Consider the following 27,678-nt stretch of genomic DNA (forward strand, 5'->3'; position numbering starts at 1 on the left):
AGTGAAATTCTCCGCAGCTCACACTCAACGATCGAGCTATTGTATCAAGGTCATCTCGCCGCGCATAAACTCGGTGAGTCTCGCGTGGGTAGTCTATAATTTGCTTTCTATTTTTCTCTCTTTTACATATATATATATATATATATATACCGCACAGTACGTGTTATAATTTTTCAAGTTGAGAAGGAAAACATTCGTATATCTATATTATATTCGTTGGTCGCCGCGCGCGCCACATTGGTTGGATTAAAAATCTAACGGGGTCCAGCATTTTACGAAGAGTCATCCCTTTTGAGACTGACGAATTTCTGATCGATGAAACTTTTAATTTGCAATAAAGGATCGTAATATGCGCGAATCAGCTCTCTGCAGCTTCCATTGAAATTTGTAGCATTGATCGAGATCGCGATGCATATGAGAAACGTTTGAGAAAACATTAGGACTGCTGGTTTGTATCGACACGTGTTCGATAGATAGATAAGAAATTTGTATCGGTGTTCGGCACGAGCAGACGAGCAGCATCCGTGCGCGTGCGTCCATTGAAAACAGGTAAAGATCACTTTCGCTGACCGCCGCGAGCGCGCTCTCTCTCTCCCTATCTATACTATATGTATATCCCCCCGCGTGCATGCCGCCCCGCGCGAGTCGATCGTGACTTGCATAACCTCTGTGTGGCAAGTCTTATGTATATACATATATATATACTTGGGTGCGTATACGCACGCGACGCGACATTAAATTCTTTCTACTCTTTTCTTCGCGCAGCCTCGCCAGCCCGGAATCATTCTCATTCCGGTCCCCACTCGCTCACTTTCATCTATACGCTCGACTTATTGCGCTTAGCTATCAGCCGACCGACCCGGCCCGGCCCGGCCGATCTCTATCTCACTCCCACGACGTATAACAACAACATGTGAATATTTCGCTGAAAATCTTATGCAGTATATTATGCAAGACAATTCCTGGACTTTGATCTCGCTTCGTTTCGCTTTACCCAAACTCGACCTTCTTAATTAGATGCTCGTGTTAAACGATTCTTAATTCTCCATACGTTTACGGCTCCACTCCATTTCGCAACTCGCCAATTCTTTCTTTCATTAATATTAATTTACCGTTGGATGCAAATATTTTAAATATGATTATTAAAATTGTGTTTTTCTATATAAGCAAACAGATAATAGTTTATCAAGAATTTGTCTCTCTCTCTCTCTGCAATTATAATTCTTATAGAATATATATTACTCCTTAAAAGTGTGTCTCATGCATTTATATATGCGTATGAAAGAAACAATTAGTTTTCACAGTAAAAGTATATATACATATGGACTTGCAAGAATTCTATTGAACAAATAAATTCAGAGCTCGCAGCTATCGAAGGACATACCTATATACCTGTACGAATCTGCAGACTGCGCGCGCGCGGGCGACAAGACGATCAAAGTTTTAGATTCGCTCCGTGCACCGTGGATCCTACAGAAATCGCGATAAATCAGGCTCAAAGATAACAAGATGCAGCTACGCATATATACATACGTTTTAAATGTCAAAGACAAACGAGCAAATAAACGAGACATTTTACCCAGCAGAGATATCGCACGTTGCATCAAGATTATCGCGATTAAGGACAAAAGCTGGGCAGCCTGCACTTTTTATCTGCCGAGCAAGCCGTGTGCGCGCCCAAATTTACGTAAAAATAAACAAAGATTTTTTTTTTTATCGAAACAAAGCATGCCTTATGGTAGAAAATTGTTTATTTCGTAAGAGAGCAAAAGGAAAAACACACGTACGTCTCGTTGGCTGATTACAAACGCGCCTATATCTCTCTATATTATTGGCTAATCTGACAATTTTTCTTATGTATATGCAGCCTGTATATATACATGTATATAAATTTGGAAAAGTTATTTCTGCCAATTTTAGCGATAAGATGGGAATTCCTGGGGTCCGGTTGTGCCGCCAGTTGCTCGTAAACGTGATTATTGTGCGACGCGTCGTATGTACGTGCAGTTGAGTGTTTTCTCGTAAGAGCTGAAGACAGAGCTAGCGAAGCACGCATAACGCATGACGTAATGATCGAGCGAAAGACCGATTTCACTCGGTTCAATAGCTGCTGCATGTATGCGTTACTTTAGCACTGCTCTCTTTTACTCAAAACGACCATTTTTCTTCGCGCGATCCATGCATCAGTCTCTCCTCCCTATATACTTTATTATTTTAATGTTTGACACACAATCCTTTGGTACTCCCACTCAGCCGCCGTTTTTATAATATTTCATTCCTTTTTTCGCTTTTATCGATCGCAAACATATCTTATATCACACCCTGCAATCTCTTCAAATCAGACATTTCTTTAAAGGATTAGGATGCCATTCAGTCTATTCGTGACATTCGGAAACTTTTCTCTTTCTTGCGTATCAAGAAACAAGGCTATAAAAGTTACGTGGAATCTTTTCTGAGAGTGCTCTTTCAATTTCACGTTTAAACTGGCGCGCTTTTCGCGGAGCTTCGTAAATTTAATTTTCCCGCCATGAAATGGCGGGATCGGCTCGTGTGCGCGCGCAGCGTTAAAATGGCCCATTACTTCTTTATTCGCGTTTCTTTTACGATGAAACCTCGAAGAATAATTAGTTCCTCGCGGCATGGGGAAAGGATGGGGGCATTTAAGTAATGGATAACGCAAAAGAAGAGTTTGTGCGGTTAAATGATGAGTGATTTCGACGTTAAAAAGAGTGGGGGTCGAGAAGAGGGAGTATAGCCCGTTGAGTAAGACCAGTTGGAATCTGGTTGGCCGGTTGACCGCTGGATGACGCTAGTTTCAAGTGTCGAGTGGCGTCTGCAGCGGAGCGTCCTTGTACTGCCTCGTAGTTTGCCGTTCGTTCCGGCGTGATGTTCAGAGTTTCGGAACGTGAGATTTCCTTGCGACTTGCGTCCGCGTTGAGGACTGAGGAGTGAGGAGTGCGAGGACCGAGGACGGCAGAGCAGAGCGCAATTTTGGAAGACGCGGAAGAACAGGAGGGGACAACCAGCACTAGGAATACCAGAGGTAGAAGAGGAGAGGAGGTGGAGGAGTATATGCATGGAACATTTTGAGGAAGAGGGAACGGAGAGTGTCGGTAGCGACAGCAGCCAACGAGCTGAGGCAGACAAGCAGACAGGTTAGGAAAGTGGAAGGAGAGACGAAAGCCGGTGGTAGGAGAGAGAGAGAGAGAGAGAGAGAGAGAGAGAGAGAGAGAAGGATAGAAAATGGAATTGTGCGGGGTAGGGCGGTACTGAGAACCGCGTCAACGAAAATCCGCCGGCTGAATAGACCGTACTAAAAGGCGGAGACCGCCAGTCGAGCGCGACCGCGTGCACGGGGAACTAGTGTGCGTAAACCCAACGACCGAATTCTGTGCCTTCTTCCGCGAATCAAGCGATAAACTTCGAGAGAGAGAGAGAGAGAGAGAGAGAGAGAGAGAGAGAGAATTGACGCCCGAGGGGCCAAACGTCAAGCGCGACCGGCTCGACGGAGCAAAAGAGCCAAGTCAAGTTTGGAGGGAAGACCGGGAACTGGGAAGTGAGCCAAGTCAACGATTTTCAGCTTACGGATAGACAAGCCCGAGGCAAGAGAAGCGACTTTGCATCGTACTAGACGGTCCGAGAGCTTTATGTGCGCGAGCAGGTGACAGGAACAGGTGGTGTTAACGCGGTGAGAGCTGTTCCCGAGGGAAGGCTGAGTTCCAAGCGGGTAAAAAGCAGGAAAAGCAGGTGGGTGTAGTCATCCCCTCTCCCATAGGTTTTTCTGCATGTTTGCGCACGGAAGCCTTCCGCTCGTTCTCACTTATCATATAGTATAGCAGTGCTCAGTACCGGCTTTTGAGGTTAGGAAATAACCGATCGATTACCTTAACGACCTCGCGGCGTCTACAGCTCTCTAGCTATCCTTTATCGCCTCGCGTGATTACCATCGTTCTTTCTCGACTGAGTTTTTGACACGTGGAAGGATCAAACTATTCGTATAGGAAATGGGCGAGACACGAGCAAAAGACGTGGCAGAGAGGGCGTATTTTTACCGATAGAGAGAGAGAGAGAGGGTGGCTGGCTGGCTGGCTGGCTCATTGGTTGCTCGCTAACCTAACCTCAAATGCGTCCAGCTTTTAACCAAAAGAGAGTACATATCTTGTTACTCTCTCTCTCTCTCACTCTCCCTTTTCTCGGTCCGTGCCTTGGTGGTTATTCAGCTGCAATAAGCCGAAACCCAGTGACCGACCCTAACCTCCAATTCTGTGAAAAAGGCTTTTCTCTTCTGCCATGTTTTTCTTGAAATGTCAGCTCGACAGAGCAAGTGTATAGGTAGTCGAAAAATAAAGTAAAGCCTCGCTCAACGGTTTATCTTCCCACAGATATCGCAGCTAAAGAAGTATTTCGGATTTGCTGGATTCCAGAGAAACTGTGATACTCGCTAGTTACAGAAATAACAGCTAGTAACGAGAAACGAGAAGTTGTGTCCTATAACACGGCTATAGCGTTTGCTTTCAAGGTTTTCGCGGCCGCCAACCGTTTCTCGGAGATATTGAGTCAAGGGCATGGCGAACAGCTTGAAAACCGTTATTAAACCTGTTTTCCTACAGATATTCATCATTGTTCTACTCTGTTTGTATATAAGAATTCGGGAAGTTTATAAACGGAAGGAAAGCAAACGTTTGAAATTGTTTCTCGCTCTAGAGAAGACGGTGTTTTTCGTCAACGAAATCTACACTCGCGCTTTAGCTTGGACCAAACCGTTTGTTTACCATGCTGCCGCGGAATCCACGAAATTCTACCGAAACTCGGTTATGCCCGTAATCAGTATTTTCTTTCGCAGCGTCCTCGTGTCTTATCGTGTGATCCTAAATATACTCGTTCCCCCTCTCTTTCTCGCGTGTGTATCGTTTCCACCCTATCCTTTCAACCCGCGCGCCTCTAATAAAATATTCCAAACTCGTTCTCAATCCGTAAGCAATACACATGCAACACAGTTTTCTAATATTTATTTACATCCGGGTAAGAAAATAAATGCCTCTTAATGAATTATCCGCGGTTCTGATTTTTCTCTCGGAGCAAGATTCGCGCTGTTACGGCTCCTTTCGTATATCTAGCATAGTATACATATATCTCTCAATTAATTTGACCAAAGTCGGTCTATTATATTTGTATTCAGTTCCGCCATGTCTCGCGCTTCCGGCAAATGCTGTACTGCACTTTCTCTCCGCTCGTCTTGGGTTCATTGACGCTTTTTATTTCATTATTTGCCTGACCGATCTTTCCAAATCATGGCCGGACAAATCTTTGATCGCGCGCCATTATTACGAGCAATGACTTTTTCAACCTCTATCAACAGTCTATTATCCCCCGTAATTAAAGAAAATAATTAACGAAACGATTGCACGTAATTGGAAACTGTTTGTAGGAATCATGGGGCGAAAGTTATTTATACGCGGGAAAAATTGCAGAGAAAGAGATTTTTCGCATTTCTGCTCCCTTCTTCCTTTTTCCCTTTTCCGTCCGTCTCTCTCTCTCTCTCTCTCTTTACAGGTTAAAACGATAAGACGGTCGATAAGTCTTTCTTCACTGACGAAACGACACACACTTTTGGACAAAGCTTATCGCGATGGATACACATGCAGCAATCGTGTTAATCCCGCGTCCAACGTTATTACTATTACGCGTCTCGCACGATTTATAAGCGCAATAACAACTGGTCCGCAACTTTCATTCTTCGTAATTTCCTGATTAAGTGTACTTTTATTATGCAAATGCAAAGTCTTCCGCGTAAAATATTAATGGAAAATGAATAATTTCTCTCTCTCTCTCTCTCTCTCTCTCTCTACTCTGTCTTAATTATGTCATGTCTGCCGGCTCGGCGCGTCGATGGTGACGAGGCTGAATTCCCGCTAATGATTTCTCAGCTGCTCTTTCCCCACCCCTCTCTCCCATGAATCAATGAAAATAATTCATCTTTGGAATTTGTTTCTCGTCGAGCCTCCGATTCAGCGCTCTACAATGAGAAACATTTGTCGCGAAAAGGCGTCAGCGAGGGGAGGGAATGAAAAAAAACAAGAAGAAAAAGAAAGAAAGATCGATACGAAAGGGACCTCGCTCGGTCACGATAGCCGATTATAAATAATACACGCAATGTGAGAAACCAAGCGAGTGCGTGCAGCATTATGTGCCTAACCTTGCTGAAACACGTGCTTTCCAAGAAATATTCCCTATTTACCTAATTCGTGCCGTGATATCGAGAGAGAGAGAGAGAGACCCTTTAATCAACGCTCCGAACTCGTCTCTTTTTGGCATGGAAGCTCAATCATCGTTTGTATTGCTCAATGATTGTTGCTGTAATTAAAAAGAACGTATGCTCCATGCAGTATTAAAGTTTTAACTCTTTCTCATGAGCAGACGAGCGAGAGCTTGACACATTCGATTCCGCAAAGATTTAATTTTTCCCTTTTTTATCACTGGGGGGCATGATTCAACAAATATTACCCGGTAAATTAGTCTCTTAATTTACATGATTATTTCAGCCTACGACAACCGCACACACATAAAGCACTAGTTTTCTTTTCTTTTCGAGTATATATATATATATATATAGTGAATTACGAAAGGCAAAGTTTTTCGCGGACAACGAGTCCTTTTCGATGGGATTTGAAAGAATGTTTAGAAAGTAATTGATCGACTGTACTTTAATATATACCGCGAAGCATTATTCATAGATGAAATATTGCACACAAGTTACTTTTTTTCTTCTTCGTTTTTTGGGACACTTGATTCAGAGAACATTGGATGGAGGTGCATATATGGCACGGCGCAGGTAAGTATATGTAGAGTCGATCTACATATATATCCAGTCATATACGATATAACTCTTAATAAGCGAAGCGAAATTCTTTAACTTTATCGCCGCGGACGGACGCATATATATATAGATAGGAACTCTCTCTCTCTCTCTCTCTCTCGTAGCAAAAACGAGAAAGTATATATTCTCCGCCGCATGTAACAACGTACGTACCGCAGTGTTCGAGGATGGTGCTGCTTACCACCCACGAGAGAATCTGTTGAGAGTGAGTTAAAAATAAGTGGATGGGATGATGATGATGTGTATGAAATAATCGATCGGTCGATTACGCATCTCGCCTGAGGAGCAAAGAAACGCTTGAATATTTTTTACATGGACGGTGAGAGAGAGAGAGAGAAATTTGTGTCTCGGTGCAGAAATTGTGTGCAAGAAGCGGTTGGAAAATCTTATAGCGAGGAAACATAGTGTCCATATATGTATAATGATAGAATACGTTTGATGATGGTGCTGCTTGCACGAAATTTCGTGAAAAGTGAGTCGATGGAGATGGGACGGGTAAGGCGGAATAATCGATGGATCATCACATCGATCCGCGGATTACGTTAACCGCTGGTGTAATCGATCCCAGCTACGTAAGCGCAGCGGCTATTTGGTAACTTTCTCGCAGCATTGCTGCTCCCTGATAGAATCCAGCGGCCAGCGTCAGCAAGCAAAAGGCCCCCTTTGCACCATATCTTCTCTCTATTCCCAGCTCCTCCTCCTCGAGAGTCTTCACCTTTCTTTCGCCGAAGCACAGGCCTATAGGGCACCTTACGCAATCCCTGTAATCGACCCGATGTGCCACGGTGAAATTCGTGTCTCGATCATTCCGGCTCCATGACCGAAATACCTTCTCGAAAAATCAACCAATCGCGCAATTGAATAAAATCTAACATTCTTTTCCTTGCTTGCTTTCTTCCTGCTTTTCTCAAAATCACTCCTCATTCCTTCAACACTTTTCCTCCTTTTCCTTTTTAGTGCACCCACTGGATCATCGGATTAGAAAACGTATATATACTGCACGCGCGCGCACGCTCGCTCGCTCGCTCGCATCTTCGTCCTCGGCGTGAAGCGTACACATTGCACGATATTATTGAGAGGCGCATACATAGCCGAAAGTATCGGGAACACAAGCCTACTTTTTTTTACTATTTCTCTTGGCGAATTACGAGCAATCAAGACCACTTTGTTATGTGACTGTATATATAAATGTGATTATTGCACGAGAACTTGATCTCGGCATGGAGATTCAGGAAAGTCTGGCGCGTCCAGTTCTTTTTTCTTCTACTTGTACATGTATATGTATAATCTTTTATGCGCGTTGCGATATTAAAGGTTTTTTGCTTCTTCGACAAGTGTTTACTATTTTATATGCATATATTTCTACAGAGATTTATACTAGTTTATTGCGCGTCGCTTGATTTTCTCTATAATGGAAAATTATATGTTATCGTAGGAAGGTTGTCGAAGAAGAGGATAGTTGACGGGTCTATAGTTTGAGCAAACTTGTTTGTAAACTGTCGTGTCTTATCGTCTCGTCAATACAGTATATCGGGCCACTTTTTAGCGCACCACCTCTCAATATCATCGAAGATTGTTGGTTAAACCGGCATATATACGCATATAGAGCGACGCGTGACAAGGAAACAGTTTGGTTGCAGGATATGAGGCTGTGCGCTCGTATGTACGTACCGTGGTGTACTCGCACAATTGGTTATAGCCGCGTACGGCGCGGCGCTACGACGCGAGGCGACGCGACGCGAGGCGACGCGAGGCGTTCTCAATGAAGCTGGTCGAGAAACTTTAGGTGTCGGCCGTCAAAGCTAGAGGGAACCGTTAACTTGGCGTGACAGTGTCCTCGAGAGCGCGTCTATACTTTACACATGTGCACAGAGACAGACAAACAGCCTAGTGCACGCAGAAATGTGTTTTACATGGAATATCTCATTGTAGCAAGCTTCCAGCCGTAAATGTAAAATCTCGTATGTTTCAGCTATTGCATGCGCATCGAGAGACCAATTGGCAGGCACTGTATCAATCGGTACTTTTCTCCACCATTGCGTGGAAGGTACCTTTGCCTGAATTTCTATATCGCATATAGCGCTTTTCTTGCGTATCCGGTCAGCGGTAACCGGTCTCGCGAGCGCTCGCGTCTCTCGAGCCTCCCTCCGACTCTCCAAGAGAATTACCAATGAAATTCGTCGCGATGACTTCATTTTTAATTTAATGTATGTTATTAACATTATTCAATGTTTACTGCGTCTTTTTACTCTCCATTTTTTATGGTAATAATAAATCAATATTGTTGGAGCAGTCGCGATTACGTCAAGAATCGCGTTATGCAAAAATTGTGCATTGAAAATGAGTTTTTCTCACCTTTACTTTTTCTCTCTCCACTTTTTTTCTTAACTCTGACAGTATGGGAGCTCCTTCTATTTGTCAATCCATTAAATTTGCACATAATATATTCGCAATAGACCAGCAATTTTCTCCTCGCTGGTAGCACTGCGAAATGTTAAACCATACATATATATATATATATGTTAGTTCCCAGAACACCGTGTCTTTATTATTCGATATAATTGCTAATTGTTTGCTCAGTGAATTTTCTTGTAGCCAATCGAAGAATCGTTGCGACGTGCGACGTGTAAAATTGATGCTTGGTAAAGGTCGGTCTTCCGTGCGTGCGTGCATGCGTGTGTGTAAAAGGAATAAGCTCCAATTTTAATGTAACGTTTGTATGAAAACTGAATAATTTCTTTCTGTTGCAGAAATCAGTCAAGATGACAAGTATAGTGGCGGATTTGGTGCACAGTTACAGGGACCTTATGGATAATCGATCCGGTAAGCATCTACTTTCTAAAGCTTCTTCAAAACGTTCAATACTAATATGCTTACAAACGTTTCTCTCCTGTGGCCAACCAATGCCTATGTGTATACACTAAACATTACTCTGGTAGAAAAGACACCTTCTTTCAAACGTTTATACTCCATTTTTTTCATATATACATACATAATCTGATATATCCCCATCACTCGTTCGTCCAAGTATTATACAACACCCAAAAGACTCTGGAATAGCTGGTAAAAAAAAAACGGAAACGTAATATGTATCTAAGAGTATCTTGGAGGACGAGAAGAAGAAGTATTTATTAAGCGTTTTTCTTATAAGCAAATTAAAGATCATTTTATTAATTTTCCTTACATGTTTTATCGACTGCTCTCTCTCTCTCTCTCTCTCTCTCTTAATTATACTTTCATAGGTGAAAAACTGAATAAAAACGTAGTACATCGATGGGGCCATTTTTGAAACATATGGAGGATCAATTGAGTTTTCATTGCAGCGAGTCAAGTCATTGCAATATTAAATATATGCTGCTTATCGCCCGACGAAATGATCAAGTGACAGCGTGGCGGAGAGTATCGTGGGCTGTATAAATTTCACGAAACCAATTGGGAATATCGAGAGGAAGGATTGGAAAGTGATCGGTCACACAGGAAATATCTTCAAGAATGGAAATCACATTCCTTTTGCTGGATTTCGTAAATATTTCTGTGGTCCAGCCAGCTTCTCCTTCTGTGTTTGTTTATACAATTGTCAGAGGCCCGAGACACTTTTGGCTTTATAACGGCATGCGTGTGTGTGTGTGTAACTCGGACGTCCATAAAGCGTGTTGCACAAGCCAAAGAGTTGGTTTGTCCCCTTTGGGCAAGATTTGTTCACCATTGATATTTTTCGGTCGGAGCGTCATTGGTACTCGTAGCGCGCTCGCTCACCGTCGAGTCGAAAGTATTATACGTGCTGGTATTCTCTCGTCTAACTCCAAGTCCTTGACCCTCGGAGCTCTAACGGCGTCTGGGAATCCCAGTTTTTTCTTTGACAAATAAATGGTGCTGCAATCGAATTCATTGGAATCGTAGAAAGAAAGATTCATCGAGCATGTGTATATGTATATATATATATAGCAGTGCGGTATATGGCAATCGGGCAATTAAGAGTAAAATTTCATTTGGGACGACGGAAGGCGCTAGGCTGTGTGCGTGGAAAAACAAGCGTTTCAATCGTCTCGAAGAATGTCGCTCCGATAATAAAGATGCAGCATCATCATAAGGCCGAGTTTAATGGTCGAGCGAGCCGACCGACCCATCGTCCTTTCATGCTCGCACATGCCGCGCTCTCTGCCAGCCCTAGAATCTTATTAGATTTCCGAAAAACTTGTGCCGCGCGTGCAACTACACTTTCCTTTCCATCATGAATGATTTAGCACCGAGTCCACTTGAAAACTTTATCCTGGCCCGGGCTGGCTCCTCCGAATCCTCATATTATTTACAATTAAAATGATTTTTCCTCTCTCGGCGAATACATGTATATGTACGCAGAGTCTGAGCAGTGATCAATGTCTCGGGTGGGGGGAGAGAATAAGGATTACTGCAGAAATTCTGATGGTCGTTGAATATAGTTGAGTGATTGGGAGGAAGGCTGAAACTCTCGAGGAGTATGTGGTAAAGAGTGAAAAATGGAAGGGGTGGTGGCGTTTGTTTAATCGATGCTGGATTGGTCGGCGAGGAAATAATCGATGATACGAAAGGAGGTTGTTGCTGTTGCTTCGTTCGGATATGGGGGCGTGAAAGTGTTACGGGCCAAAAAAGCAAGGCGCATGCCAAATTAGAAAGGTGTTACTGTCAGCATTGTGCGTGCGTGCGTGCGTGCGTGCGTGCGTGCGTGTTGCGACAGGCAGGGCCGCGCCGGACACAAGCGCGCGCGCGCGCGCGCCATCCTCTTTCCCTCTCTGTGTATATACATATATCATGTATGTAGACGCCTGTGCAGACCGCAAAACTATATATTCATCCGACACTTGATCACGGATCCGAGAGATTATCATCGCGAGTATACGCTACCGATGTGCATGCGTATTATTGCAACAAATTATCCTTCGTCCATTCCGACAACTCGAATTTAAATCCTCCCGTGCGTACGAAATTCCACTGCGCATTCTTCTCTCGGAATCAAATTTACTCCACTTTGCACAGACCAATCGTCGTACAGACATCAGAGTTTCTGGCGATTGCGACATCAACCGACTGTTTCAAATTATTATTTTTTCTTTCATTGTGCTTGTACAAGAGTATATATATATACAGAGTATAGCAATGGTATATCGCTGCTATTCGAGGCTGCTTTTACAATTAATTTCTTGCGAGATGCATGAATTTGTCAATTGTCCACGATTGAGAATGATCGTTGTTTCGAATCCCTTTTTATAACAATTATATACCTATATCGATCGATTCGGGTCCGTCGCGGGAATAAAATGATATAGAATTGTATATAGAGTTGGCGCGCGTCGATTGCGATTCATCGGTTGTTTGAAAGGACGCGATTGAGAGGTGGCCAGCAGTCAATGGAATATAATTTAGTGTACTCGCGGGGGAGCATGGTCGTTTATGTATAGCACGCGTTAGGATATACATATGTGTGTGTGTGTGTGTGTGTGTTCGGGGCCAAACTACCACTATTATACACTTCGTCATTAGCAATCGGGGGGCATCTTGAAGGCTGCACGCGCAACTATTTGCGAAAAGAAGAAATTTGTTGCTCGGAAAAAGCTGTATAGTGGCTCCGCTCTATAGTAAACAGTCTCTGTGTGCTCTCTTTTATCGTACTACAGGTACTATTGAATCAGGGAGAGTGAGAGAGAGGGAAGAGCCACTCGATTCTCTCGACTCTCCTCGCTCGTACGCGGTGCATGCCATTCGTATATACAATTGTTACTTGTTTTTCACGTGCTATGCGAAACGTGCGATTAGTTTCGTCGCTTGTAGCAATTTAGCAGAGCAGCTTAAGAACCATTTGGCTGCAATTCGAGCGATAAATCAAGCTAAACGGCTCTTTGGCTAATCAAGCGGGACTTTAAATGGGAAATCGCGCGAGCTATTGGAATATTCGCGAGACTTTTGGAAGAAATTTATTTGTTGCACCAGTGAGCAATAGACAGACATTGCATTAATGTTCTTTTACTGCTTCTTGCGCAAGTTTCATAAGAGCCGAGGAGGGAGAGGCATTTCGCGAAGGATTCCGTGCGGGATTTTTCACTTTCGTGCGTGCAACACGTGAGGAGGATTATCGATTTAATAGCGGCTCGCGGCATGTGTGTGCCGGACCGTATATATACTTTCGTTAATCGTATATATAGGCAATAGATACGTTGAGACGGCCCATTTTAAACCGTCCCTCGCGCGATCCCCTTTATATACCTATACCTATCCTTTCCTTCTTCCGCTCTACGATATATTCCTAGGGGGGGGGGGGGGGGGGGGGGGGTGTGGTACCTTCACCCCGAAATAATTCCTCAGCAGCTCGAGCGTCTCTCCAAAGACTTGACTCGACTCGGATCCCGCGTCACCCGTAAATCACATCTCGAGAGAATCGCTGCTCGTTATTAATGCAAATCGGTCGTCGTTGGACAAACGTCACGTTTCTTTACCCAATTGTGGAACAACCGATGCTTATCCTGCAATTACCTTCGAAATGGATGACTATAATGTCATCGCTTGTATTTTACAGTGGAATAAATCAATTGGAAACATGAACTTTTTATTCTTTCAGGATGATGATTGCATTAAAATTTAAGAGTGCAATAATAAGGAGGGAAGGTATGGTTTAGAGAGAGAGAGAGAGAGAGAGAGAGAGAGAGAGAGAGAGAGAGAGAGAGAGAGAGAGAGAGAGAGTCGGGCAAAGCCAATAGGTAAGAGGAAGAGGGGGCACGCGTACGTTCGCTCTACCCGCACCTTTACAGCTTTTCCCATAAAACCTTGCCATAAGGTAGCTTTTCTCTGTCCCGAGGAGGAGGATCGCCAATGAATATTTCATGGCTTTGCTATATAGATTTCGCACGAGAGGCAACACGGATCGAGCGACACTTGGACGGACGAACGGACGGACAATATCTGTATATGTGTACCGTATCGGCAGCACGCGTATTCCTTCAAAAGCCTTTTTACACAATGACACGTTGGGCGAACAGATCGCTTTATTGAAACATTGATGTTTGGATGGAGCAAGCACCAAATTGCTCCATCGATTGGATAATTCGTGCGCGCGCTTTTGGTGCAAACTTTTTCCTACTTTTCTTCCCCGCTGAAATTCATCGTAGACGCGATGACAGGGGAAAAAATGGTCGAGTTGGTAATGGAAAATCAATCGTGTGACATTTCTCCATCATGTATGTATGCATCGTCAAGTTTGTATACTATATTACCTTGCGTCCAGGTGGTTTTTCGTCTTACCTATATATATATATATATATATGGTATAATAACTCGGTGGGGAGGGTTTCCCCCATGTGCACGGAGGGCTGGTCGGCCACCAACTTGCGCGCATGTACGCGCTCGGCTGCCAGTAGACCGTGTAGACTGCGTAAAAGGGGTCGGAAGAGGGCATTAGCGGAAGGACTGCTCTCTCTCTCTCTCCCTCTCTGTCGCTCCTTCATAACCAACCTGCTTGCCCCCCCCCCCCCCCCCCTGAGTTTTCCCACTGGGGCAAAAACGCATGCATGCACGCGTACCTACCTTGAAAAGTAATATATTACCTATATATCCTGGCGCCTCTCTCTCTCCCTCTCAACCTCCCCCCCCCCCCCCCAACGCAAGCTCAACACCAGATGAGATCCTCACGCGTTATCCTTCGAGACTCATTTTCAACTAATTATCATGTTTTAGGCACGTTGAGAATTGAACGGCGGCGTCTTCCCTCCTTCTGCAGCCAAGTCAGTTGAATGGAGAAAAATATACAAGCGACCTTTTGACAAAGCTGCAGTCTTTTCGATTTTAACGAATTTTCCAGTATTTTCTCTCTCTCTCTCTCTCTCTCTCTCCTATTCTTGGCAATTGCTACCTACTTTCTTACGTTCACCAAGTTTTTCGATATAGAAAGTACAATTTTGCGAATAGATGAAACTACCAGCCAGTCATGCAGCCGCACGAGAGCGCTCGCTCTGTGTATTCGATTCCTCGCCAATGCATCTGACCCAATTAAGCCAAACTTTGAAAGCTCCTTCTTCTTTATAGAAGCTCATCTTTCTTCTGCTGCTTCCTCTATCAATCTGCTACTTTTCTGTTTATCAATCAAACTGACTCCACAAACTTTATTTCTTCTCTTTTTCTTTTCATATATATATATATATATATATCTTTCACTGAAATTTTCACCACTCTTCTCTCTATTTTTATAGCAATTTCTTTCGTTGCTTTATTCAACAATAACAGCAACGACACACACACACACACACAAGGGAATATCGTCCAATAGGTGCGCAGATTATATCCTTCTTAGCTCCGGTGTTTCTCCCCTTCGATCGACTCTCATTGTTTCAACGAGGGGGATGTGAAAGGAGTAGGGCAGTAAGGCGAATATTGCTAGATGGTTGATTTGTTCTTTACGGCGCGGGGCGCGACTGGTGCGTCCGGGATTGATTTGCATCACGTCACGAATACTCGCAATGTCGTCATTTGGGAGGTTTGACGCGCCGCGGGCGGTCGCGAATCCCTCGAGTACACACCGGCGAGAGGTGGGCGGGCGGGCTGCAAGCTTGCACAACTCGAGGATCACTCGAGCACAGTGCATGCGGCGCTCGTATGTATATATATATACGTATGTACTCGCCGCTCGGCCCACATTCTCTCTCCCTCTCTCGAAATTGCAAAATGCGCCAATTGAGATTCGTCCAAGAGCAAGTAGCGAGCTTGATGCTCTTTTTCAAGCCCGACTGCCATCAATCTCAAGTGTTAATTTCAATGAGAAAACTATACATGTATTTCAACAAACAATCGCTTCCTTCCTTGTCATATTTCGTATTGCCCCCGTACGAATCTTTAAATTGTTTATTATATTTTTTTACTTGTGCATGCATGTGTGTGGAGACAAATGCTGGGTATATTCGAAGGATCATTTGACATCCTTCTCTTACAAAAGTCAAAGTCTCTCTTTTGAATTGTTAATTGAAAATGGTGCATTCCCTCAGCAGATTTCTCGACGCAGCATGTAGCAGCGGCAAAATATATGGAAGAGGAAGGAATGGAGATTTATATAGGGTCGGGCAGTTTTCCACTCTTAATTTTCACACTGACGAGATCCGATGGACGCGTCTCCTTGCTTTTTATAGAATTTCCGCATGATTATTCGCCCGTGGCATCATCCTCTTTTGTTCGTCGACGGCGCTGCATGCAGGATATATCGGATCGGGGACACGCCAGCCAACTCGCCGGCGCTAGATCCGTTCTTCGAAAGACTCGAGTCACCGAGCGCATTTCGCGAGCCTCCCTCCTCCTCCTCCTCTTCTTACCTCTAGTTTCGTCTTGGTCGATTGGCAAAAAATGCAAGTTTGACCCCGAGGAAGCAGTATACGAGATAAAGAAATGTTGAATACATTGGACACTGACGATACTTATGCCCGCACTTTAATATATTGTTTCTTGCTTTCAGATCCCAGGGTAAACGATTGGGCGATGATGAGCAGCCCTTTTCCCACCCTGGCGATATGTTTGTCGTACGCGTACTTCAGCAAGGTTCTGGGGCCAAGGCTGATGGAAAACAGAAAGCCCTTCGACCTTAGGAGGATCTTAATCTTTTATAACCTTATACAGACCCTCTTTTCCACGTGGATCTTTTACGAGGTTGGTCTCACTCACTTACTTAGCATTCTACCACATTTCATCCTTTCCTCTCACACCCTCCATGCACATATACATTGCATTTTATTCCTCTGTCATCGTAGCCTCCCCCCTCTTACACTCAAGCCCCTCTCTATTATTCTAACATTTCTATAACGTGCTGCGTAGCGCCAGGACTAAACGACAGACTTGCAACTTTTAACGAGGATCGGCAAAATAGTGTTTCGAGCTGTAGCGATTGTTTTCTCAAAGAAAGAAGAAATTATACCACCTGTTCCAGATGAATCTGCGAAAAAGCAATTCTTGCCGGTCGTTCGGTCGAAGCTTCATTAATAATGCCACGAAGCTAAAGCGAGATCGATGCTTTCCATCCACAAGCTCTGCGTGGATAAACCATGAGGATTTCGGCATTGTAAATTTATGCGTGCTTTTGCGGGACTTTGGCAGTGAAAAATTCACACGAGTCCTCGCGATGGACCATTCCTTCATAACGTTCCTCTCTTCCTTCCTTATCCCACGTGTCTCCAAATGAATTAACCGAAAACATTTGGTACACACGGGACTATAATTTACTCTCAACTTCTTTCAACCAACGTAATTTTTTTTCATTAATTTTTCCTATACTCTACCCTCACCTACCCTACTCCCTGTGAATTTTCCACACTCGCCGCATGCCTCATCGCGGTACAATACTAAAGAGTAACACGCGCATGTATATGGCAAATGATCAGTTTTACATGGCGCGTAGGGATTGTGTAGCACTCGTAAAATTAAAGTCTTATGAAATTGATGAAATAATTTGGGATGAAAATTCTGTCAAGATTTCGCTCTACGGGGGTGGGTGGATGAACGTATACGTTAATGAGGGGGTGTGCGCAGTTGTGCGTTTCACTTTCGGGTGGAAGGTCGTGAAACGCACAAACAGTGAAGCATATATAAAAATGAATAAACTCGAGAGAGCTTAGTATGATACTTGGACGCAACGTTTCCACGATGCACGGCTGAGAATGAGCGTGCGTGTGCGATCATGAGATATGCTGCATGGCTCTCATATCGAATTCCGATTATATTTCGTGCTGCTTGCTTGGTATGGCTCGTGGCTTTTGCTGCAATACAGTTATAAAGCGAGTCTCCTCCATGCATCTGCATGACATCCTGTCCACGTCTACCCCGGCTCCTACTTAACATTCGATAAGAAATTTCATTGAGAAAAATAGTTGCTTAGTTACTCGACTACGACACACACACACACTCGTCTTTGCTCTCTTCCTCCTATTTACTTAACATTTATTTACACTGCACGAGACACACTCTCTCCCCTCGCGCATACTCTCTCTCTCTCTCTCTCTCTAGATGTACATATAACAACGCATTATTTAAATCAATTAAATTTTAGTAAAATAATGAAGGTACTGTTTTAAACAGCAATACACGGATGACGATGATAATAGCTTACTATAATAATCTTTTAGACGGTGATGAAAAATTGCTTCTCTTTAGATAGGCTTCTTATCGAAATCTTGTAATCGATCTTACGTAAAAACCAGTTGGGAAGAATGATGCCCTGTAAAGATTAAAACCAGGTAGAATCTTCACGAATAAAAGTCAGACGGTTTTAGATTCGGTGAATCTCGATAAAAAGTCTACCAGCACTTTACCAACAACGCACAAGATTACGTAAATTTTCACATTTAAAGATAAATGCCATATTACCGGTGTTATATGGTTGAGAAACGATCGAGTAAAGTCGATACAGTCAGGTATATCACATGTGGGAGCCGCCGGGGGTCTCGAGGTGTGCATGCGTTTTATAAAATAAATAAATTGAATTTCTTATTATTTTTAGAGCCAAGGAGAAGAATGATATACGTGTAGCATTACCCAAGTTGTTAAAAATAAGGAGTCTAAACAGTACAGAGTGTATGTACAATGTGTATATGAATGGAGGGCCGAGTTTACTGGAGAAAAGTTCCAAGTGGGACGTCGTATGTACAAGTGCTTCTGATATATCGGGCCTGCCTCTCGTGTCTTATCAAGCAGCAAAAAGTCAGCAGATTTCGTGCCAAGATAATCATTATTAAATTGTATACATATATATATATACGAGAGAGGCTTATACAAAACCCTATTTCTAATAAAATTCCTTTATTTGGTACAGGCAATCGATAAAAATGCGGAAATATCGTTATAAACGATTACAATATAAAAGGCCATTATTTTCTTATCCATATCGAAAAGATTAAGAATAAGTCGATGTAGCCTGACTTTGAAACTATATATGTATAATCATTAAAGGACATACGGTGTTATGTATATACATATATTAGAGGGAATCACATATCTCAACACCTTTCCTCCGACAATTGTCTCACCGCACAATCTCTATTCCATTCTATAATAATTTTATCGATGGCAAAGTTTAATGAAATATTTCTATATAGTATTTTTAACGATTATCCGTATATCGATCGTTACACATGCATGTACGCCGTTGATTCAATCTTACGATTAAAAGAAGCCGATGTGTGAAAAGTTTTGGGAGTATCGCTGAAATTGCCTGTGCGGCAATTCCGGTGCGCATCCTGATGTTCGAGCAAGAGATTTCGAGCTTTTTTCCGAAAGTAACAAGTTGATCGCGCGAAACGATCGTGCGTTGATGGAACTGGAAATTTAATCAGGAACGAGACGATACCACATCCGTTCTGTCAACCCTCCATCAAAATGCCTTTAATTAAATTTTCACGAAACGCAGCGTCATGTGCTTCCGTCATATAAGTTTATTACAATTCCCCTCTCCGCGGTTAAACTTTCTTTCCCAATTCCTCCTCCCCCTCCTATAATAGATATATATATATATATATATATATACTTTTAAAAATCATCACTCTGCACGCGTAATAGGAAAGATGTATATTCCACTAAAATTAACAGGGGGAAAAGCTCTTATTTTACAGCCATTTTTTTCTTTCTTTTTTCTTTGTAACAACGCGAGAGAGTTGAACCGATTAATTACAAGAGCCCCCAATAATGCCCCCGGCTGGCTCCCACATTGCTGGTGCAGTAGAGGTTGTGTGTGTGTGTGTGTGTAGGAAAGAAAAACACAATTAACCGTTATCATATTTCTAAACGAAAATAAGCTCATCTTTACGTATACCGGGTGCAGCTCCCATTAACTCTGTTGTACCAACTTTATAAATTTACCGTGCAACGTACACGTTATGTAAAAGAAGCTGACGCGGATATCCGGAAGTGGTATATACTTGACATTTTAATTGGACGATAGCGTATCGTTTAGAAATTGTTCTTGTGCTCGCTCGCGCGCGCTACAATGAGGAGTGGAGAGAGGAGCAGCTGATACGCGAGGCGGGGGCGACACTGTTTGCTGCAGGAGGGACTCTAGATTTTTTATTATATGCATATATATACATATATACACACGATTGCGAGAGGCTTTTAAAAGTTGAGCCGAGACGACGAAAGAAAAGCGGATGGTTAAAAAAACTGATGGGACAAGTGTATTAGCATGCGCAGACATGTGGGTTTTTGTCTATATCTTGTTGGCGAGATTATTAATGATTTGTGTCGCATCGCAGAGCAGCACGGCTCCTCTGGATCCGTGGACGACGCGACGCGGCTACAGAGAAGGAGAGAGCGCGAGAAACACACACACGCAACAGAGCTATATACCTACGTGTATATACTACGTAGCTCTAGCTCCGCTCTACCTCCTTTCTCACTTTGCCATCTTTTATATTATCCGCACATAAATGTTTCAACACGATAAAACTATATACTACCATGCAAATAGACACATCGGCAAGCTTGAGCATTCTTCAATACCGATTATTTCACCAATTGGCGCTCCTCTTCTTCTGGAAAAGCTGACACTGCTCTCTGACGCGAGGACTACATTTCAATCATACGATCGCAATGAAAAAGAGTTTCTTCATAGACACAAGGGAATTGGAATAAAAAATAGCTATATGTACACATATATTCGCGCGCCGCGACTCTCTCGACTTGTTTGTCCCGTATATGGAAAAGGAAAATACTGCACACAGACACCGGAAGCATTTCTTTCAAACGAATTCAGCCTTTTCCCAAATAGAAGCGCAGTTTCGTAATAAATATTATCGCATTGTTTTTATACTTGAAGAGCGCGGCCGCGCGTGCGGGGTCAAAGCTCGTTTACCCCGCTCGCCTCGTCGCGTCATAATATACAAAGTGGCGACGTGCGCATATATAACAATTCTTTGCCACCGTCTTACCGATTGAGATTATCATCGTATACGTATAGCGTCTGAAAAAGCTGACTTAATCAATCGTCTGTGTTTATAAACAAATCATTAACGAGCATGCTTAAAACCGGCGCACACAATACTCAGTTTATTATGTAACAGTACGTAGTTTAATTATGTATACAACGCTTAATTTTATTTGCTGATCAGGTCATTCCCCAACTGGCCCTGATCGCTGCGCGCGCGCACTCGTGTAAAATGAAAAAACTGCCACTTGATCTATTTTTTCTCTCTCTCTCTCTCTTCTCTTTCATAATTATATATGCATATTATTAAATCTGCGAGAACGATCGAGGTTTTTACGTCTCTCAAAGGTATGCATATAATAGCTACATGTATATATTGGTTTAATTCAAGAGAGAGATGAAAGTTTAATCGCACACGCACACGAGAGTTTGATCGTCGAACGATCGGTTTGAATGAAAGAATTGGATTTGTGTGAATTTGTTGCGGGGACGAGCGTAAGAGATGATGAGTCGCGTGCACATGGAGGATGAACCTGATTAGAAACTATGTGCATATGCGTATGTATATGTAGATAAACGCATGTAATGCGAGCACTGGAAGAATATGCTGCTTTGGTAAAAATATGTGACCTTGACATGCACGACTCGTTCGATCATAGCCAAGCTGCTAATATGCTCTCCTATATATATGTAACCAGACGGCCCACGTACGTAACTCGGGCAAAATAGCATATTTAAGGGTATTTAAGAATACCAACTTTATCTCTCAGGGTCGCTCTTATCGCAACTCCTATTTCGCTCGAGACAAATCGAGGATCAATTTTTGTCCAATGAACTTGACACTGCTCCACAACCTGTACCTTATCTTTCCCATCACAGCTACTTTTACCTACACTATTTTATTTATATTTATATATTCTCCTAAAACTTTCGCCTATATAGCTATAATTCTGTCAAAGTATAATCATCTCTCGATATGGATATTTCTTTTATTAAACTCTTTCACGAATATTTTTCTCTTATCGCTACTCGCGGTGACTGTCGCATAGATGTAAAAAAAACGGGAGGGGGGGGGGGGGGGAGTGGGGAGAAGAAGAAGAAGAAAGGATGGAAAAAAGTGAGATTGTGGCGGGAAAGTTGCGCGTATAGAACTACAAAGTAATTGGAGCACGTTGATGTAAGAGGGATAAAAACGTGTTGTGGATTTTTTCATAAAGAGCAACGACTACGACGGTAGTTTGCCTTTTAGAATTTCATTGGAGGGGGAGGGAGGGCCTTTTCTCGAGCGACGACTTTCAGCGAGCAATCGTGTAATTTAATTGTTATTCTCAATCTACGTCCCAGCTCTCGTCGGATTCCGCGCGATATCGCGTTATGTCAATATTGAATTGCTCGAGGCTAGCTCTCATCTGGGGTGCAGCTTCTTGTCGCAACGCGCTCTCTCGCATCACGTGGACAAACCAAAGGGTAGGTATACATTTGGTCGCGTGACAGGGCTCATTTTTCCTGCACATGCAGCCAGCAGCTCTGTGATCCTTTTACCTTTCTCTATTAATTTCTTCAACGATAAAACATATCTTATTATGGCGCCGCTATATGGTCCGAAAACTCTCTCTCTCTCTCTCTCTCTCTCTCTCTCTCTCTCTGCTGTCCACTCTCTCGAGAGATCCTCCGCAGGATTTTCTACACGATTAATTTCTTTATCCAAATACTTGTAAAAGACGTCAATTTTTTCGCAGACAGTGGGTACCTTTTAAAAAAGGACTTTATAGCTTCACGCGTTGGAGGGAAATGAAGATATAACGTCGTAGGCTACGTGTACAGTGTTAATTATTGATCTACATATGAAATTCGAGATTGAATCGAGTGGATGGTTGAAAAAGTGACACCGTTTGTGCGTTTTTCATGCGCACGGTAGCTCAATAGTCGTAACCGTTCTACCTTGGACGAGCTGTGCTGTGACCTGGTGCGGTAGTAGCTTCGTGCGGTGCACACGACACAAGTCTACGTCGCGTCGCGTCGCGTCGCGTCGCGTCGCCTCCATCACGTTTTCGCAAAACACACGCCATTCTATTTGCGAGAGAGCCACTCGTAAAATTTCTCAAACCGGACACACACACGCCGCAACTTGGTTTCACGAACCTCCGCTCGTCACGCCAGGTTCCACAGAATTTCGTTAGCACACTCACCCCCTTATGTCGTTGCTGCTCCCCCCCCACTTCCATACTCTCCCCTCACTCTACCTGTGCATTATTTAACCCATTGCTGACCAAGCGCATATTATAGGTAGTATATACCTGTAACGTACGAGACGCTACTGGCACTGCCAATACACAAGTTTACAGATAAATTCGAGGAGTGGGAAAATTATATAGATATATTCACACATATATGTATACTATGTATAAGAACGACACGCGACTTTCCACAATTCTTAATAATCAGTTGTATAGCACAGAGTAATCTCAATCTTTCTTCATCCATTTCATTGTTCCTGCCGATATCTTCATCGAACGAACCTTCGACTCGTATCTAACTTGATTTTTCTTCTTCACAGTACTTGATGAGTGGATGGGCGAGAGGATACAGTTTCCGGTGTCAACCGGTCGACTACTCTACCAGTCCGATGGCCCTCAGAATGGCTAACACGTGTTGGTGGTACTACTTCAGCAAGTTCACCGAATTCTTCGATACAGTAAGTATACACGCGACGCGTACAAGAAAATTATGCAACAAATTTTGTGTCGCGCGCATCACTCATTCCTGCTGGATTTCCTATTTGAACATGCATCGGGGAACGCGTATTTATACCTACAGAGAATTCTTATTATTGTCAGCTTTGGTCACTTTTATTAATTTTATTCCGCAGTCGTAACCCATTAATATTGGCTATTAATTTATTTTTACGTTTTAGGTGTAATTAAGCACACAAACGTTGTTAAAGATTCAGCACTGCGAACGATAAGCACTTTCTCTCCTATGATGAATATTCATAGTTGTTAGTACAGTATTTGAGTAGAATTGGATAATCCGAGGCTTTCTTCTGATAGTTTCTACAATATATATACGTGTGGGTTGAGAGGGCTGAGAGGCTTGAGAGAGAGAGAGAGAGAGAGAGAGAGACGCTCTTTTCCAGCTGCAAAAATAGCTAATCGAGTCAAAGACGTATACTCTTGGGATGGAAACACACAGATAGACAGACAGACCAGTCGGAGAGCGTAGACGCGATGCTCGAATTTTTGCTGAAATTTTGCGACCGTTGGTGCTGCTGGTGATTTTGACCCTGCAAAGATTCAACGTTGAATCGAAATTTTAGCCGTACACAAATTAACGCTGTAACTGTAGTCTGACCCACTTCCTCGCCAGCATACTGACTCGCCCGCGACGTCGAAATCAACTGAGCAGAATCACTTACAACATTCTCTCCTGTATTTTACAGCTCTTTTTCATCCTGAGGAAGAAAAATCAGCATGTCTCCACGCTGCACGTGATTCACCATGGCGTGATGCCCTTTTCTGTCTGGATGGGAATGAAATTTGCACCTGGAGGCCACAGCACGTTCTTCGCACTGCTCAACACCTTCGTTCACATCATTATGTATTTTTATTACATGGTCGCGGCCATGGGACCAAAGTACCAAAAGTACATTTGGTGGAAAAAGTATTTGACCACTTTCCAAATGGTAAGGATGATTTTTAACGTTTCGTCCTTTTGATCAGTCATACTTAATCCGTGGATTCAACAGTACAGTAAAATTGTTTCCATCGGTTCGAGATTATTGTAAAATTCATTCTCAAGCTTTATCTATCAATAATATTCGCTCTGGTACACTGTCCTCGAAAAGTTTATTCGCTTTATTGCTCTTCGGCATTCTCTCGAGCCAGAGTTTGACATATAGCGCGTTAAAAATTACTTTATTACATGAGATTTTATATTAGCAACTGTTGGCTAAAGCGTACCTCTCGTGCGTTCGACGACGAGAGCGATTTTAAATGTTTATCAGGCTTTTATCGAGGGTCTCTCTCTCTCTCTCTCTGTCTCTCTCTCACACCCTAGCCTTACCGCTGACCCACAAGCATTGACGCGACATCTACGTGCGTGTCGCGTCAGCTTCTCTACACACGTTTGATAAAACAAGAAACTGTATTTTTAGGTCCAGTTTGTTATGATCATGACCCACCAGTTCCAATTGCTGTTCACGGAATGCGATTACCCTCGCAGCTTCATGATATGGATTGGATTGCACGGCGTTCTCTTCTTGGGTCTCTTCTCCGACTTTTACAAAACCAAATATACCTCCAAGTGTGGAAAGCCTGGCAGAAAGAGCGAGAAGAATGGGAAAAATGGATTCTGCATGGCGGTTTTGGATGATACGCAGCCGAAACAGAATGGAATTTCGTCGTACGCCACCATCTACAATAAGGAATATAACAGCTGCTACAGCAACGGCACGAATAACGGCTACGTGGCGAATAACAATACGGAGAAGAAGTTGGCTTAGACTGGGGCGAGAAGCCTCTGCGAGGCTGAGACTCTTGGACTCGCGTGTTATGTCTCTCATTTCGTCTCTCGCGTATATTCACAGCTCTCCTGGTCTCGCGGGCCCCTCCGCGTCTCTCCTCTATTCCGGTCAATGTGTCAAGCTGGCCTGTGCTTTCCACAATTAATCTTTCTTACTACATAATATATCGATCCTTATAGCTGTGTCTGGATCGCGTCCGGAGCGTTCGATCATTGTATCCAGCCAATGGAAATGCCATACAGGCCTTGAGAACAGATCATCGGGACATCACGGTCTATCAGGCTGGTGCCTGATAACAATTATTTCCCCGTGTCTTTCGTTTCAAGCTTCGAAGCTGGGCTGGTCTCTACGATTCGTCATGATAGATTTATCGATCCACACCTTTTAACATGGATCATCGAGCACAGAGCTTGTGGATTAGTTTGACCGTTTAACGTGGGGCTGATCGAAATCCTCTCCGACTGGTTCGAACATTTTATCAGGTCGAACAAGGGCATGTATTAGGCCGGTACCAGTACTCTCATCCTAGTTATTCAAGATGGACCGAGCTAGATTTCTCTACGAGCGCGCGCCCCCATCCGAGTCATCGAAATAGGATTGCCCTTTCTTTACACGACAGATCTTTAACTAGGGAATTAGGGGCTGGCACCTGCGTGCCACCTTTCTCCTGATATATGCCGATCAGGCTCTGCTCTATAATACGCAAGATGACGGCATAATGAGATAGCTTGTAAGATAGTCAGTAAGATCTGTTTTATTCTGTACAAAGAGTCGTCGGCGAGACGAACTCAATGGTCAGTTTGACCGAGCTATGTGTTGCATAAGGATGCTAGGGTAGCATCGAGATTCGACGAGGCTCGTTAATCGTTGCCTCGCTTCGAACCGAATAGCTCGTCGACGACTTTGACGGATCTTAAGGATTTCGGGAAGGAATTTACGCACAATGAAACAAGAGGTAGGGGCAGAAACAGAAGTAGGAGAACGTCGCGCGTTGTCGAGTCTTTCTAGTAAGCTTTACCGAGGAAACCGTATAGAAAGCTATTATTGTATGCCTTCAATCGACGTGCGTGTATTCCTGAAAGTATGTCTGTTGCGTATAGTTGCGTATGCCGCTTGTGTGTACGATTGTATAAAAAGGTAGCGTGTGTTTTGAAAGTGGATTAGCGATTGTTGCACGCGATTACGTGGCATTTCTAGGCCCGGGGCACGTTTGAACTTTTCCGATCGTCATATGGCGCTGTCTGTCTCTTTTTTGCCCAAATTGTGTTCAAAAGCTTTGGTGTTCGTAGACCTTTAAGCGTTTCTTCATTTTTCCAAATTATCATGCAAATACAGCGACATGGATAGGAAAGTGATACGGGAGCTTTTGATCGCACTTCTCGAGAAACGAGACCGACTACTGACAGTCTCTTGAGCCCAGTCAAGATCTATCGTATCTATCGTGTCTCTCTCTCTCTCTCTTTCTTTCCATGAATTTGTAAAAATCACCGAAAAGCAAAAAGTCGAATGTAAATTACTCCATTTGTGTAGGCACGCAGTGAAAGGGAAAATGTGTTGGGATGATAGAATAACGCAAATATTTGTACGCTTCCTATTTTGATTAACGTTTTATTTATGACTCGAAGGTAATAAAATTTTCATGACAAAGTATCCCATTGTATAAACTGAACTGAACCTAATCTATTTTTACAACGGGAATGGGTCTATACTTTAGAGAAATAAAAAAGCTGCTATAAATTTATACCACATTTTACAAGTCTTTATTATTAGGGAGGTACGAATATGTCGAAATGACACACCAAGTTTTCGTAACATTATGCGAGATAGTGCACGTTGTGTGGAATATATAATTCTCTACGGGAGAAGGCAATTGTTGTTGAGCCTCAAATCATTTATCGATATTAATTTAGGGCCATGCGTATTCATTAATCGAGTACGCTATCGAAGATTTTCAATTGTTTTTGGCTATACTTAAAGATGGATTAAACATTAGCTCCGAAAATTCGTCGAACAATGAAATGAAATAAGTAATGCGATCTCCTGTTTGATATGTTTTTAAGCCATGTAAATTTATTATAATGATTTTGATAATATACACAAGAAATTGATTAAATTATTTAAATTATTAAATTTACTTTGTGCTTTATCCAAGTAAATTATCCACTCATACATATATATATATATACGCATGTGTCATACAAATTGCGAATACGATTCGATTCATTTGTTCAAATAGCAATCACATGTTTGATATATCTTTAAGGTGCTGAATTGAATATATATATATATATATATATATATATATATAAGATCACCGTCGATGTTAATGAATTTTTGTAAAAGCGCAGCTATACCTTATACATT

The 27,678-nt window shown here is 42.8% G+C and overlaps 1 protein-coding gene across 4 annotated transcripts; it reads left to right on the top strand.

The window, feature by feature from the left end:
• On the top strand, nucleotides 1-27,448 carry LOC136784894 (very long chain fatty acid elongase 7-like). Of its 4 annotated transcripts, none has more exons than XM_066745826.1 (6): nucleotides 1-73; nucleotides 9,628-9,700; nucleotides 16,341-16,531; nucleotides 23,350-23,487; nucleotides 24,232-24,474; nucleotides 24,946-27,448. In XM_066745826.1, the coding sequence occupies exons 2-6, from the start codon at nucleotides 9,640-9,642 to the stop codon at nucleotides 25,291-25,293; spliced, it is 981 nt and encodes a 326-aa protein (XP_066601923.1). In that variant the 5' UTR covers nucleotides 1-73; nucleotides 9,628-9,639; the 3' UTR covers nucleotides 25,294-27,448. The 4 variants fall into 4 exon arrangements, with proteins under 4 accessions (XP_066601923.1, XP_066601924.1, XP_066601921.1 ...); XM_066745827.1 differs by lacking the exon at nucleotides 1-73 and adding an exon at nucleotides 2,888-3,043; XM_066745824.1 differs by lacking the exon at nucleotides 1-73 and adding an exon at nucleotides 3,073-3,155.
• The last annotated feature ends 230 nt before the right edge of the window (nucleotides 27,449-27,678 follow it).

The sequence above is a fragment of the Prorops nasuta genome, unplaced genomic scaffold, assembly GCF_024137725.1.
Source record: "Prorops nasuta isolate Cenicafe-Biocafe unplaced genomic scaffold, Cenicafe_Pnas_1.2 PNAS00095, whole genome shotgun sequence".
In the NCBI taxonomy this organism is placed as follows: Eukaryota; Metazoa; Arthropoda; class Insecta; order Hymenoptera; family Bethylidae; genus Prorops; species Prorops nasuta.

Excerpts from the sequence above, each read along its gene's own strand:
- LOC136784894 (XM_066745826.1), top strand. The coding sequence starts at position 9,640 with ATGACAAGTATAGTGGCGGATTTGGTGCACAGTTACAGGGACCTTATG. Across the intron at positions 9,701-16,340 it reads CCTTATGGATAATCGATCCG|ATCCCAGGGTAAACGATTGG; the intron begins GTAAGCATCTAC and ends TCTTGCTTTCAG. Across the intron at positions 23,488-24,231 it reads TCACCGAATTCTTCGATACA|CTCTTTTTCATCCTGAGGAA; the intron begins GTAAGTATACAC and ends TGTATTTTACAG.